Source organism: Pseudorca crassidens, chromosome 12 (assembly GCF_039906515.1).
Source record: "Pseudorca crassidens isolate mPseCra1 chromosome 12, mPseCra1.hap1, whole genome shotgun sequence".
NCBI lineage: Eukaryota > Metazoa > Chordata > Mammalia > Artiodactyla > Delphinidae > Pseudorca > Pseudorca crassidens.
In genome coordinates this window covers 17,224,707-17,240,774 of record NC_090307.1, presented here as the reverse complement: position 1 = coordinate 17,240,774, position 16,068 = coordinate 17,224,707, and the positions used below count along the sequence as shown (strand labels likewise).

At 40.8% G+C, this 16,068-nt stretch overlaps 1 protein-coding gene and 1 long non-coding RNA gene across 3 annotated transcripts in view; one reads left to right on the top strand and one right to left on the bottom strand.

Moving 5' to 3' along the window:
- LOC137203261 (uncharacterized) overlaps positions 1 to 16,068 on the top strand; it is a 62,778-nt gene that overhangs the window by 39,771 nt on the left and 6,939 nt on the right. The window contains exons 2-3 of the long non-coding RNA XR_010933014.1: positions 3,293 to 3,558; positions 6,442 to 8,364. This is a non-coding gene — a long non-coding RNA (uncharacterized lncRNA). The remainder of the gene's footprint in view (positions 1 to 3,292; positions 3,559 to 6,441; positions 8,365 to 16,068) is intronic.
- Positions 1,829 to 16,068, bottom strand: part of ATP8B1 (ATPase phospholipid transporting 8B1) — a 113,521-nt gene continuing 99,281 nt past the window's right edge. For both annotated transcript variants that reach the window (XM_067698979.1, XM_067698980.1), the window contains exons 21-28: positions 14,395 to 14,527; positions 13,338 to 13,626; positions 9,222 to 9,445; positions 7,929 to 8,012; positions 6,916 to 7,161; positions 6,453 to 6,591; positions 4,627 to 4,757; positions 1,829 to 3,536 (exon numbers count right to left, since the gene is read on the bottom strand). In XM_067698979.1, coding sequence (XP_067555080.1) covers positions 3,312 to 3,536; positions 4,627 to 4,757; positions 6,453 to 6,591; positions 6,916 to 7,161; positions 7,929 to 8,012; positions 9,222 to 9,445; positions 13,338 to 13,626; positions 14,395 to 14,527 — 1,471 coding nt within the window. In that variant the 3' untranslated portion in view covers positions 1,829 to 3,311. The remainder of the gene's footprint in view (positions 3,537 to 4,626; positions 4,758 to 6,452; positions 6,592 to 6,915; positions 7,162 to 7,928; positions 8,013 to 9,221; positions 9,446 to 13,337; positions 13,627 to 14,394; positions 14,528 to 16,068) is intronic.

Genomic DNA, 16,068 nt, shown 5'->3' with positions numbered 1-16,068 from the left:
GGCAGATGGAGAGCACAAAAATGGTGTCCTCTGGCTTTTGTCCAAGGAGAGCATCTCAGTAGGTCCCTACATCCAACCAGAAGCCTGCCCCTCAGGCCAAAGCTCCAGGACAAGCAAATATTCCTTTATCACAGAATGACTGGGGTTTGTTTCAGTCTGCTGTCTCACTGTGCCCTGGGGATGGTAGCAGGCCAAGAACTGTCTCCCCATTTATAACAACACCATGGGATCCAGGAACACAAGCCCTGCTGGCTCCCAGAGGCAGGTGATTAAGGGGCATCCCCTAGGTGGCAGCCACAAAAACTGAGGCACCAGATGTAAAACCTGGGACCAGACACATGTATGAGCTCCTCCCTGGGAGACAGTAGTGCTCTGATGGCTGTAGGGTGAAAGCGCAAAGAGAGTGCTCACGCTCTGAGGCTGCTGGAGAGCATTACAGTAGACACTTAGATGTGTGCTTCCTTGGAAATCTCAGGCCACAGTTATGAAGATAAGTTAGTGGGCCTCTCATAGTAAGACTCCTCGGACTGTTGCCTCTTGCTGTGCCCTGGAGATGGTAGCCGGTTAAGAACTCTTTTGCTGTTGGTTACAGTCCTGCTGGACCCATGAGCATAAGCCCCACTGGCCGCCAGAGCCAGGCAATCAGGGGTGTCCCCTGAGTTGTAGTCACAAAAACCAGGGTACCAGACATAAAAAAAAGGGTACCAGATGCATGTAAAAGCTCCCCTCTGGAGATACTGGTGCTCTACATTGCAGCATAGGGAGGGCGTAAAGATGGTGCTGACTGGGGGGAAAAAAGAATGTAGATTAAAATACTAAAAAGATGGCGCCCTGCCGGCAGGAGTGAGACAAAGATGGCATCCACCAGCCTTTGTCCTTGGAGGGTACCCCAGCAGGCATGTGTGTTAAATCTGACCCCTGCCCCTCGGACCAACACTCTAAGGTAAGCAATAAAGCCTCTTACATAAAGTCTGGGTGCATTTCAGTTGGCTCCTTCTGTGCTGGGCCCTGGTGCAGGTGGGTCTGAGAGTATGAGCCTTTTTTTTAATATATATAAATTTATTTATTTATTTTTTGGCTGAGTTGGGTCTTTGTTGCCATGTGCGGGCTCTGTCTAGTTGCGGCGAGCGGAGGCTACTCTTTGTTGCGGTGTGTGGGCTTCTCATTGCGGTGGCTTCTCTTTGTTGTGGAGCACAGGCTCTAGGCGTGCGGGCTGCAGTAGTTGTGGCTCGCAGGCTCTAGAGCGCAGGCTCAGTAGTTGTGGCACACGGGCTTAGTTGCTCTGCGGCATGTGGGATCTTCCCGGACCAGGGCTCGAACCCGTGTCCCCTGCATTGGCAGGCAGATTCTTAGCCACTGTACCACCAGGGAAGTCCCGTGCACCAGAAGTTTTATTACAGCTATAACTTAGAAGCAGATTCTGACAAGACTTTTAGAAGCTGTCTTAAAATTTTCCTAAGCTTCATTCACATCACATGAAGGCAGCACTCACTTCCCAGCCCCTACTTTTGGTCAAGGCTTACCTTTGCTTTTATTCTGGCTCCAAAGAGTTGAGGTCACTTGGAAAAACTGTTCCCTAATATCCTAAGATGCACCCTCCCGGGATACAGTTGGTCTTGCCAACCATAAATCCCTACCCTCTACCTCTGTAGTCTGATCCTTTTCTCAGCCACTTTGACCCTAACACTTAGTACCCTGCCAGTAACTTACTTCTTACCGCCTATGTTCCTTTAAAAACCAGGCAGGCCTAGATTCTTCCATCATCTGCCCCAGTCTAAAATAAAAAACCCAGCTTAAAAAATATTTTAAAAGATTGTACTTCCAAAGATTTTACTAAAGCATTTATTTTTTAAACAAAAATATACATTAATCTCAGATTTACAGAATATAGAAATAATTTATCCAAAGCAATTTGCATTTTAAAATTGTTAATATTGCACCCAACCATGTAAGTCTTTGACACATTTGCATTGTCGACCTTTCCCACAATTTGCAAAACGGGAGAGAAATCTGAAACTGACAGAATTACACAAAAAAACTTACAATTTTTAAATTTACAAGATAAAGAAAAGTTGTAAACTTCCGGAAATTTACTTCCGTAGACTAAAGAGCTATATTCTTTTCATATCTAGACAATGAACTATATACATGCTGTGATTTCCTCATAAGGAATTCAAAGGAACAGATATTGTGAACATTCACAACCTAATGGTAAAGAACAGAATTACTGAAGACACTTCTCTGTCTTCACTGAAACATGGAAACTAGTGTGTGAAACACACAGAGTGAGAAAAGCCCCTGGATAAATAACTTTTACCTCTTTGAGGATAGTTTCCATAATTGCCTAAAGTTATGTTCAGTTTTAAAATGATACACTGTTAGTCTTAGAAATATGGCTACCAACAGCCTTTTCTCTCAAGACATAAGACAAGTAGAAAAGAGTGAGGTCTCTGTTCAAATCCCTTATAAAATACTTTACATATAGGCAGGCACAAAAGTTTGCTTTTCAAAAGAAAGCTTTGCAAAATATTCTGCAATTTATCACTGATACCCTCAGTTTTTAAAAGCTTTTTTTTAAAAAGCCCATAAATATTTAAGTATCTTTTTTTAATGACAGTAGAAAATAAATGCACTTGGTACTACAGGAAGTGTCTGAAATAATATATAATAGTAAGAGTAAACGTATGTAATGTGCTCTTTTAACCTGGTAGTAAACTGAAACAGATCAAAACCTTGTACTTATGAAACGTGAAGTAATTTTTGTTGATTGAGCTGAATTAGTAAACCAATATGAGAACATGAAACCAGGCAGCCCCATTATCGACTCTGAAAAAGTCATCAGACCACTTAGCTTCTAGGGGATGAACATTCATGAATCTTTCGTTACTACCATTGTAAATAAAAGATCTTTGTTAGTAGGGTGGACTCCCGGAAAAAAGGAGCGTCTGAGAAATTTGTGCTGAAGATCCCAGACAGGAAAATCTAATTGTAATTTTACAGTACAATACCATTTGAACTGAAATAAGACGTTTTCTAATTCTCTTGTCCTAGATTGAGATGGGGTTAAAAACGTTCACTTTGAATCAAAACAAAACATCAACAGTTGAAGAATACGACTTTTCAAAAGGTCTCCTTGGCTTTGCTATTGCAGTAGTCCAACCCAAGTATTGTAGCTTGTTAAAAAGGTTATTGCCTTCAACATCCTCGTGACAAATTTTTTTTTTTTTCCCAAAAAGTCGAGTCTCTCATAAAAAAAGAAGACATTTTACTTTGTGTGATTGTTTTGCTACAGGTCACCTGAAGCAAACGCCTCAGCTCTCCATGGTTCGCCTGTATTCTGCCGTTCCATCGGCGATGACCGCATCCAGGGGATAGCGCTTCTTGCGGATGCTGCGCCCGGAGGAGATGAGGTCGGCATAGCCACGCTGGTGGGAGAAAGCGTAGGCCGAGCGCCGTGCGGACACGCCCCGGCGGAACACATTCTGCCGCCGCTTCCACTGCTCTTCGGCTTTTAACCGCTTTCGGTGCTTCTGAATCTACGAAAGCAGGAGAGATGGGGTAAGGTTAAAAAAGAACTGGCTGCACACCTGCCTCATTTGGGGGCGGGCATAACCATACTCGCTTTAAAGTGGAGGAAATGGAGGGAGGCAGGTTACATGACGTTTCTAAGCTCTCAGAGCTAGAAAATGGGGTGCCAGGATTCCCACTCCTAAACTAGTGCTCTTTCCATTTCATAAAGGTACAGGTTTAGAAAAGACTGTTAGCCTCCTTCTGGGTTGCTACTGCACACCCTTGTCAGTGGAGGAGGGAAAGCTGGAGGATAGTGAAGGCTACCTACCTAGCAGCTGTTCTCTCCTCCTTTCTGATGGAAATGGAGTTTACTCAGGTACCATCCTCCTGCTTACAGCCACATTCCTCCATGTGGACGCCACCCCCAGGGGTAGGACTGATCGACTTGACTTGCCCTCTACTAGTCCAGGAATGGGCATGTGATCTAATTCTGGCTAATGAGGCCTGAGAAAAGTGTGCTGGGCCCTTCCATAAAAAGTTCCCAGGCAAAACAAAAAAAAGTTGCCAGGCTCCTAAGGGAAAGCAACAGCATAATCAGTCTTTAATCTTCCCCTGGATATTGACATGTCAGGACGCAATGCCGGGAACTCCTGTAGCCATCTTTCAGTAGAGGGGGGAGATGGAAAAAACCCCAGTTTTTTTTTGATAACATTAAGTTGCCCATCAGCTGAGCCTGAAACCTAATTATGATGTGAGTGGAGGTGATACATCATCATTGAACCATTTTGAGCCATATCTCCCTGTTACTTGTAGCTCAGAGGATCCTGCTACAAGACTTTCCATTTTCCTTTAAATGAAGAAAAACCCCAACCTGTATGCAGGGCAAAATATTAATAGTATAATTGCTAAATTGAGAGGATAGATATATGGGGGTTCATTATACTATTTTCCTTTTGATATTTGGTAATTTTTGTAATAAAAAAAAGAGTAGTCCTAAAAAATTTTCAGACCAAACTTCCCAAGAGCTTAGAATTTTGCAGGAAAGCTGCTTTGGAGAAATGCTTTGATTTCTGTGAGAGGCACTCAGAGTTAGGAGATGACTTTCTTTTTCTATACCTTATCACTTTCTGATGGCCAAATGGTCATTGACAAGAATCGTGTGGCAACAACAGGCAGCAAGCACACAGCAACAGTCAGGATGATGGTCAACCAAATATATGGCTGTCTCAGAGCATTTGAAGCTGTGCCTGGAAGAAGCAGAGAATGAATCACAATGGTTTTCATCCCAAGGGGGGCATAGTGATATTCCACAGTCCACAAGTGGATTCTCTGTGATGAGCTTTTACAACCAGATTGCCCTCCCGAGAACATCCCACCACTGCTCAAGGAATGAACATTTTAAAACCAGACTAAGCAAAGCAGAATTCGGCACGTATATTCTTTGGAACAAGGCAAATGTATATAAGTGAACATATAAATAGCGAAAAAGGAAAGTACATTTGTTGACATTGCATTAATTAAAAATGGAAAAGTAGGCAATTTATACTTTTGGATTTTTTCAGGAACTTAAAAAAGCACTTCCAATTTATAGTTTTGGTTTGAAACGCCATGTATTAACAATGGGCACTGCCATTTGTGGGATAAGCCTCATGCTGGGTGTTTTAGGTCATGCCACTTAATCATTTCTGAGAGAGGAGTATTGCCCTCTATCACATGAAGAAACTGAGTTTGTGGAGAGTAAAAAAATTTGCCCAAGGTAACAGAACTAGCTATGGCAACTCCTGAATTAAAACCCATGTCCATCTGACTAGAGCTAGGCTTTTACCACTGAATTAGGCTACTAGTTTTTATGTCAGAGGAAGTAACAATTCAATTCTGTAATACAACCAGGTGACCATATACTACTCAATTTTAAAACTAGAACCAAATTTCTCACAATATTTTCTGTACTTACACTGTGAGTTTATAAAAATAATAGCATAAATGTGTATGGGTTTAAAACACATTCCCTATGGGAATATTCTAAGTAAGTGGGTACTAAAATTTTAAAACACAGAGTCAGTAAGCAAGAACACAGTCATAAAAAAAATGAGCTCAATCCCAATAAGAAAAGGGTTACCACAGCAATTGTCTTTTATAACCCAACAACTGATCATTAAAACAAAGAAAAACCTAATCTTTTACAGGGAAATGAGTTTATGGGGAATTTTTTTCCACTGTGAATCCAAACTACTCTATCCATAATAAGATGTTCATAAATTCTAATTCACGCTATTTATAATATTTTGATATTTATCATTTCATTCTAGCATTTGTCATATATTTTATATAGCTGTAAACTGTTTTGTTTTCCATAAGTTTACTTATTGCTCTGTATATGTATTTCTAATGATGCAGTCCACTTTTAAGTTCTAGAATTCCATCATCTGGGATTCATAGTTTGTTTAGCTAATTTGATATTCTTAGGTCTTAGGGAGGGTTATTTCCAATTTTTAAAAGACAATTAGAAATGTTGTAGTGATACAGTCTTTGTACAGATTATCTTTCCAAAATTTGGTGTGTTTCATCTTAGGGTATTTTCCCCATGTGGAAATACTGGATCAAAATGTACACAAAAATTCATTACATATTTCTAGGTAGTGCTTTAGAAAGATTAAATTATAGTGCTACCAGCAATACATGTATTCCCAGTTTCCCAATAACCTACTAATACTAGGTTTTATGGAAGAAAAAAAGCACAATTATAGCTTAGTTATTTTAATTTGCTTTCCTCCCATCACGTTACCACCCTTCCAACCCACCACCCCCAATTCTAGTCAGGACATTAATTTTCACTAGCAGTAATTTACAGTTTATGTTTTTACTTACCCTGAAGTTATGTCAGAATCTAAATTAATGACATTTTTCTATTTATTTATTTTTGGAATTTAGAAAATACCAACCTGTAAATTGAAATGCAGATGGAAAGAGAACATGTATTCCGGCACTATGAAGGTCAAACATGATGCCAAAATAAATTGCAATGCTTCCAAAAATTGAAAAAGCATTCACAAAAGTCCAATAAGAAGTATCCAAGCCAATCTGTTGGGAAACCAGAGAAAAACAGAGCACTCATTTTGGGGAGTTAGCAAGAAATAAAGGATCTAAGGATTCTGAAAATAGAATTCAGCAATTTAAGCATGGTATGGCTCGAATACTGAACAATCAGAAGCTATCTTTGACTCAGGCAAGAAATAGGAAATATGTTTGGTATAAGGGATGAGAATAGCATCCATTCATATTTGCAAAGCAGCAGAGCCTCAGTTGGAGGAAGAATGGGAGCCAGGCGGATGTGCACGCTGGTCTACATACAGAAATGCATACAGTACCAACAGGTACTGAAAACAGTTGACTAAAGCCACATACCTGGAAATTGACTGTTATTACAAGAGCAGAGGCAATTGTGACAGCAAAAGATTGGTAGTCTGAGGGCGCCTCTCCATCCTGTCCCACAGTTTGCAGATAAGCTCCAAGAGGTATGAAGAAGAGGACCAAAGATGTTAAAACCCCGTGCAACAAGCTTACGAAGAATCTCCTGTAGTTGAATAGTAAGTCTCTTTGTCCCACCACGTATAACCCGGGGAAGCGGAGGCTCAGTTTGTCGCTCACATCCTTAAGGGGAAAACACAATTACAGTTGAGTGCTGTCCATCAGGATCAAAGAACTCAAGAGATACGTCACAACCTCCATCTCGAAAGGAGTTGCAACTTGTTAAGTTCTAGGAAGGCAAAAACTAAACAAGATGATAAATCCTGAATAATTTCATTGTGCAGAGAGCAACCTCGTTACTGTAGTCCACCATCATTTGATATTTAATTCTGAGACTAGGTAAAGTATTACTATTTTGCTACTTAAGAAAGCAGATCAGTAATGTTTAAAGAAGTGTAGGAAGCCGATTTTTACTTTCTGAGAATACATTTTTTCTAATACTTTGGGAAAGCATTTTCACATACACATCGATGAGTTAATTCCAAATTATTCTTTTTATTTTTGAAAGCAGTTTCTGTAAAAGTTGCTACTAGATAGAATGCGGACTAATTTGGAAACTAAACCTGTAAGTTTGGGGAGGTATTAAAATAATTTACTTTAAAGATGTGTAAGTTGTTATTGTAGAGACATACTGTTAGGTATCTAACAAGAAAATCTTAGTGTCCGAAATGAGGGTAATAAACTCTTTTGTCAATGAATTCAACCCAAGCACAGAAATCCTCTTTTCTTACTATAAAACAAGCATAGCAGTTGCTCTGATTGCCTGACAGCAGAAATATAATAGGGTTTACTCAGAAAGAAGTGAAAACCAAAAGAATGCATTGAAATATTTGCTTTGAAACAGTCACTCAGTCTGTCCAGAAGCGACCCTGTCAGCGCCAGGCTCCTACCTGGTCGAGCAGCCCCATGAGGAGGACGGGCAGGCTGGTGTAGATCACATTGTAGAGGGTGATGAACCAGTCTTCGTACGCGGTCTGTGAGGAGATGACAGAGTCTGTGTCACCGACGAAGAAATGTCGCCCACCTAGTTAATACGTGCGCATCTGCCCTCAAAGCAGGGGTGTCCCCAGGGAAAGTAAACACCCCTCCCCCCGCCAGCTATGCCAGTAGCAGGCACGAGTTTGTTTTGATGGAATGGACAGAATCAAAGGGCTTTCCACAGGCAATTATCTTCCCCGTAAAATAAGTGGGGAAATAGACTCTGAAAAGTTTTTGGAAAAGGAGTCTGGTCTATTTGAAGAATGCTGGAAAACAAATCAGTGTTCATCGTCTTTTAATATCCCTTTTATTAATGAATTAGATTACATACAACTGGTTCAAAAGCACGTAAGTACCGTTCAAATATACTTTTCTCTTGCCAGTCCAGCATTTCCATTTAAACATTTTATAAACCAGAATTTGAATATAAGAAAGATGCTTCTGAAAAGGATAAGCAAGGCTGTGCACACCCCAGTCCTCAGTGGGGGATAGAGGAAATGGGCTTACTCAGCACCAACAGTGATACACCATCCTGCACAGAAACAGGAAGAAGGCCCCAACCTTGCTCAAAACCCCAAGACATCCTGGCCTCCAGTTTCTACACCTGGCCTCCTCTCATGCCAGTTGTCTGTAGCATAGCATCAAAGAAGTTTGGACAACCACAGGCACTGACTTAGGTTTTTTGCTAATGGTGTGTTTCTGCCATATCAACAATTTAACATTGTAGATATGCCCCCACTCCCATTTCAGCAAAATGTTAAAATTTAAAAACCAACAGTGGAGACGTGATGTTAGATCTATGATCATCCCCAATTTATATAATCCCTTCAGCCCCAATGTAATTTTATACTTAAATTTGAACAATTTTTTCAAAATTTGAACAATTTTTTCAAAGTTGAACAATTTGTTATCACTATTCTTAATGGCAAGGTGACTTGGGAAAAAAAAAAATCTATGGTGAAGGCAAAGACATATAAACAAAAGTCAACAGACCAGGAACAAATCCTACCTTTTTAAAGGCAAAATAAAATAGGTTTAAAGCACCAGAAACATTTTAGAAGATTCATAAACTTAATCTGTACCTCAGCTGTTAAGAGAGAGCACCAAAACTGCAAATATGGAGGGGGAAGAAAATTTCAGACGTAGTTTTATTCGTGTAAGAGAAGAGCTCTACTCATTTAATAATAATGATGATGGTATATTACCTGTGCAGAGTACCCGTTGAAGAAGGAGTACCAGAAATGAACCAAAGTAAATGAAAAGTTTTTATAAAAGAAGTATCGTAGGAACTTGCACATCCTTATGTAAGACCACCTGCCGTGCACCAACAGCAGTCTCTGCAAGTATCTGAACTGTGCAAAGGAATAGTCACTTGACATGACAGCTTGCATGCCTTCTTGTCCACTTATTCCAACACCAATGTGGGCAGCTGTGGGGGCAGGGAGAAGATAACTGAATCATAAGCTTATTTTAAGGCAAAACATTGAGATGATAAAAATGTTTCCGTAGCAATACAAAAAAACCCCTCAAATTTATGAAACAATAAATGTGAAAACTGTTGCTCACCATCCCCCACCCCCAGCTTCTGAACTCAGAAGTACGAGTTGCTAAACATAGCACGTGGTTGGGCTTCCATAAATATTTGTGAAAGGATCTCAAGTGGGTAATGAATTCCATTTGGATTATCTGCCCAGCTCATAAGCCATCCTTCTCACCCAAAGGGTGAGCCCCAGGCATCCATGTGTACCGTGTGTCCCTGCCTCCCTGGCCACAGCTGAGTCAGCCATGGGCAGATACATAATCTATGGTAGATACTACGAATTGGCTCTCCTTCATTCTAGAACTTTTGTTCTAATTGGAGAGGTGGGAAAGCAAATAAAAACCCTACATTGCTTCGACTACCTTGCAGTTAGGTTCTCTTTGTGAATTACGTTCCACTTGTTTGGACCTGCTTGTGACTTGGAAGCAGAAGCAAATTGGAGCCCAGCATCCCTTCCCTTTTTGGCATTTCTGCAGCAGAATTCATATCCATTCTCCAGCTGCCCAGATGTTGATAAACAACTGCAAGGGCTTCTCAATTGGAAAGCTCTTCAGAGGAGCCTCAAAGCTAGAAGCTCCTCTGGTGAGTGACCCAGATGTGCAGACACAGCCTAGAACCTACTTCTTCAGTTCATCCAGAATTTTCATGAGCACCTGGTCCCCTCTATTAATCACTTCCTGCTTAAAGTACCCAAAGGAATCTGTTTCCCTCAGTCTCTTGGTATTTTGGAGTTAGGATTTGGGTGGGTTTGTGTTTGGAATTTTAACGTAAATTTTTGAGTTGTGGGATGGATATACTTCTGAGGGGCAGAGAAATAAAGTAGTCTAGAGAAAGGATGAGAGAGAAGGGCAGACACTGAGTTCCTGGTGCAGCTTCAGGTCCTGGTTCTAGCATATTCCTGAGGCCTGGCTTCTTGAGCAGCATGAGACATATTTGTAACTTTTAAAATAGGTTTCTTTTTGTTTTAAGCTAACTTGAATTGTTCTCCAATACTTGCAACCAAAAGTGTTTAAACTTAGATACTGTTAAACTTTCAAAGGCTTATGCATGGCCCACTGAGACCCCAAGACACACAGTTGTTTTGAGGAGGGGAGGTTTCCAGAATGGATAAAAATGAAAGTCCCAATTTTGTCCATCCTCCCAATAGTCATTAAACCACATGTTCCACTTAGAGAATTATGAGTTTTATCTAGGTCTTAAGAGTCATGGAAGTGAGATCATTTTTAGAACATGTGTTGCAGAATACAACCTATTACTACTCAGACCCTGAGAAGTGCCTGCCAGCTCAGCAGAGTCTCCAACTAAAAGAAGCTCCACAACTCCTGCCCCACTTGCAGAATACAAGGTCTGGCATTAACACAGTGACTTGTCCAAAACCTAAGTTTTTAATAACACTTTGCAATTCTATAAAATAGAATTAACTGCATCTCAATCAATACTTACAACCTCTTTATACACATAAATAGTTCTTAATGACCAGTTGTGGTTGCCAAACTGTTCTTTCCTACCAAACCATGGCCTTCTTTTCTGAACAAATAACAGGGAAATGTTGAGATTCTGTCAGAGACAAGGAAGAGGAGCCACCGCCCCAGGCCCTGACATCCAGTCCAGCCACTGCCGAGCAGACCAAGGGACCGTATGTGAAGTGTACACTGCCACAGTTAAAGCGGCAACTGAACAGATGTACTTTATCAGGCCACACTGCTTTTTGTTTGTATTTTCCTAAAACCTAAACATAGGCACCTAGACTTCCCTGAAGTTGCCGATGTGGTTTCAAATGCCTGCCCGGTAGGCCACTTCATAATTCCCTGACAAGCTGGTTGCTTCCTTTTGCCTCTCTAATGCTGCCTGTTCATTCTCAGGATTTAGGCCAAGGAAAATAACACCCACCAGCCATCTTCAGGCCCAAGCGGGAGAGAGGGCAGTATCCGAGGGTCCTTGGATCCTTGCTAGGGGCAAACCATGGTGGACTGCAGTTCCCTCCACTTCTCCTAGACTACACCACTAACCATGAAACATGTTAGCAAATGGTCAGATTTTTTTGGACACTTAAATTTCACTGTACTTCTTTATAAACAACAAACAGTTTCTTTTGGTTCATTGTTCTTGATGTAGGTAAAAGAGATGACAGTTTTCACAGAGTTCAAAAAGGCACTTAATACTTGGGTTAAGCTACTGACTTCCAAGGAGACCTGAGTTTCTTTGATTTTCATCCCAAGTGTATGTCTCCTACATTATATATAAAAGTGTGTATCACATAACAGAGCTTAATAAAATTCTGAAAACGAAAAAACAGTCTCTAGGAGGTTATCTATGCCAACTTCGTGTGATCCCTTTTGCTATCAGTTGGTGAACTGAGAGGAACAAGAGTTTTCAAGTCTCAGTCACGTAATCGGGAAATCTGAAACGGAGTCCCCCTCCAGCATCTAGAAGTCTTCATTACAACTGAAGAAAAATAATGTTTGAGTCACTTGCCTTTTTGGCACAGTCATTTATGTTAAAAGGTACATAATGGAAAATAAACTAGAGCTGGCTACAGAGGAAAGAAATAGATCTAACTCGGAGCAAGAAATGCCATTCGCATGGCAGGATGAATATGTGCAAAACACGGTGGAAAGAAATTAAACTGGCCGTGGCCACAGACATACACGAAGAAGCGAGAAAACGTACATTATATAGCTGACTCCTTTTGAGGAAGATAAAGTTGGAATATTCTTAGTATATATCAAGGAGGAGAAGGAAGAGACTCTAAGGAAAGAAAGAGAAGAGTTACGAAACAGGCTGAAGTAAAAGTCTAGTTATACATATGATGCATTTAAGCTACCCGGCACCACAGGACGTGTGTATACATGCCATGGATAGTTCATCTTAAGAGAAATACTACAAAGCTAGAGGTGACATCAGAGATAATTTTCTTGTTCTCAAATGAGAAAACTGAGGCCTGAGCATGAGCCCAGGGTGACACAGCATGCTGGCATCAGGATGAGGACAAGTATTCAGGTCTCATTAGTTTGGGCATTTTCATTACAAGATACTCCTGTATAAGTAATACAGGGAGAAAAAGGACCAGGATTCAGACATATTGATGAGGGTTTGGTTCCGTATGCTTTTAATACCAGCAAAATTGTATTTCTGCAGTGACAGAACTCAATCTGTCAATTTGTGGGTACCTAGGGTCCTCCAACCAGCAGAATGACCTTGGGAGGTCAGGAGAATTTTGAGGCGATGTCAGAGCTGTGCTTCAATGTTACACTGAGCTCACACTAGGTCACCTAAGGGTGAAGTTCAACAGATTTACCAAAGGCAAGAAGAAAGCCCCAGAAAACAATGCTTAGGTGTGGGAGAATAATATTCCCAAAACAAATAACAGAGTTCAATAATTTATGCCAAGCTCAGCAGGAATTTTTGCAAAACATTAAATAGCAGGGTTCTTAATAAGCCCTGAAGAAATATGGGAGGAGAAGCAGCAGGAGAAAACACAAAACCAAATCCAAACATATGTAAAAGAAGGAAACAAATAAGGATAAGTTCACCCACACAGAGCTCATCTTCGAATTGGCACTCTTTGTATAGAATAATCATGCCTGCGCTCTCCTACTGAGTGGACTGTAAGCTTCCTGAGGGCAGGGTCACAGGTGTAGTTACCACAGTTAAGTGCCTTTATTAAAGGTCTGCTTCATGAAAGCCCAAGCAATGAAATCAGAAAAAAACTACCCCCAAAAATGTTCCTGCCATTTCCTCTCTACCAATTCAGGTGGCACTGGCCATGTGCGAGACTCACTTTTGATCATGTTGACATCATTGGCCCCATCTCCAATGGCGAGCGTGATGGCTTTCTTGTACCTCTTCACCAGGTCCACCACCATGGCCTTCTGCTTGGGGGTGACCCGGCAGCAGATGACCGCACTGCACTCACAGGCCAGGTCGACAAAGTTCTGCTGCTGCTGCTCTTTTTTAGCTTCCAGCCTCCTCTTACTTTGTGTCCTCATTCGTCTTTCTTCTTCTGTCCTGGGGAACTTCAGTTTCAAAATCTTACTTCTCTTGGTCTTTTTCTCGAGAAGAATTTCATTCTGTGAAAATCAGAAAGGGAAAGGATTCTAACCATTTTGGGTTTAATAGCAAGAGTACCATTCCGGGCTTCCCTGGTGGCGCAGTGGTTAAGAATCCACCTGCCAATGCAGAGGACACAGGTTCGAGCCCTGGTCCGGGAAGGTCCCACATGCCCACGGAGCAACTAAGCCTGTGCGCCACAACTACTGAGCCTGCGCTCTAGAGCCCGTGAGCCACAACTACTGAGCCTGCGGGCCATGACTACTGAAGACTGCGCACCTAGAGCCCATGCTCTGCGACAAGAGAAGCCACGGCAATAAGAAGCCTACACACGGCAACGAAGAGTAGCCCCTGCTTGCCACAGCTAGAGAGAGCCCACACGCAGCGACAAAGACCCAATGCAGCCCAAGGTAAATAAATTCATTTTTTAAAAAAGTACCATTCCCAAGACTTTAATCATCTGAAGGATAATTCTTGGGTTATATCATTGATGATATTGTTCCAATTATAAAATATTTACTATAAAAATATAGAAAAATTTAAAATATACAAAGAAGAAAATTTAAATTAATGATCAACTAGTTAGTTGATAAACTAGTAATAACCACTGCCACCAGTTTGTATCATATAATATTACATGTATCATATAAACTCTCAGACTTGGGAAATTGCACTTTATTTATGGGCTAAGAGATTTTTAGGTTGGTAATTAATATGACACACCATCTAAAATTGGTCCAGAATGACCTGCTTCAGTTTGAGCCAAAGGGAGAGACACTAATACTTACCAACCAAGAGCCAGTGATTATTAAGGCACGGTTTCCACCAGATGGAAAAAAAGGTTCGTGTACTTGGGGTACAAATTTTGCATAGACTCCACTTCTGTTCCTCTGGTTTCCCATCCTTGTATGAAGAAGAGCACTGGGGGAAAATTTAAGTGTTTAAAGTACAAGACCATGAACGGGCCCTTGACTGTGAGACAATTTTGACATATAATCTTCTAAAAATTGTGGTAAAAAACACAACATAAAATTTATCATCTTAGCTGTTTCTGAGTATACAGTTCAGTAGTATTAAGTATATTCATATCACCAATCTCCAGAACTTTTTCATCTTTTAAAATGAAACTCTATACCTATTAAATAACAACTCCCCACTTCTCCCCTCCCCCCAGCTCCTGGTAATCACCACTCTGCTTCATATAATGGAATCGTATGTGTCTTTTTGTGATTGGCTTATTTCACTTAATACTATCTTATTTCACTGTTCTCAAGGTTTATTCATGTAGCATATGTCAGAATTTTATTCCTTTTTAAGGGTGAATAATATTCCATTGTATGGATATACCACATTTTTGTTTATCCATTCATCTGTCAGTGGACACTTAGGTTGCTTCCACTTCTTGGCTATTGTGAATAATGCCGCTATGGACATGGGTGGACAAATATCTATTCAAGTCCCTGCTTTTAATTCTTTTGGATATATATCCAGAAGTGGGATTGCTGGATCATATGGTAATTCTATTTTTAATTTTTTTGAGGTACCACCATACTGTTTTCCATAGTGGCTGCACCATTTTATATTCCCACCAACAGTGCACAGGGTTCAGATTTTTCCACATACTTGCCCAGGCTTGTTACTTTCTGTGTTTTTTAAATAGTAGCCATCCGTGTGAGGTGAAATTGTGGTTTTAATTTGTATTTCTCTAATGCTAAGTGATGTTGAGCATTATTTCATATGTTTATTGACCATTTGTATGTCCTCTTTGGAGAAATGTCTATTCAAGTCCTTTGGCCATTTTTTAATTAAGTGGCATATAATCTTACTAAGTCTTGATTCCTCCACCACGGAGGCACCATGTTCACGGTACTTCATTATTTGCCAAAGGCAGCTAAAGGAAGATACAGTTGAAAATGTGTTCACAAGCAACAGAAGGAGGGCAATCTTGATCTGAATTATAATACACAGGGGTGAACCGTAGTGTATTACTAACAGTGACCACTGTTGGGCAGAAAAAAACTTATTTCCACACAAAGTTATGTCTGCTTTTGAGATGTTCTCAGTGCTTTATATCAACAAATTATTGAGAAGACCACATACGACTCACTCATGGGATAGAAAAATGAGTCGTGGAATTTTGGAGTAAAAGGGACTGTAAATATCCAATTTCTTCACGTTACAAATAAGGAAATCAAGCCCGAGAGAGAGAACGTGATTTGCCTGCAGCGAGTTGATGGGAAAACTGCAATGAGGACTCAGGACTCCAAAATCTCAGCCAGAGTTTTCCTCGTTACACACATAGAGCCTTTATTCTTCACCTTTAAGAACAGGTTTCTCAACCTTGGCACTACTGACGTCTTGGGCCACTTAATTCCGTGTTGCGTGTGGCTGTCTATTGTACTGTAGGGTGTTCAGCAGCATCCCTGGCCTCTACCCCCTGGAAGCCAGGAGCACCCCCCTCC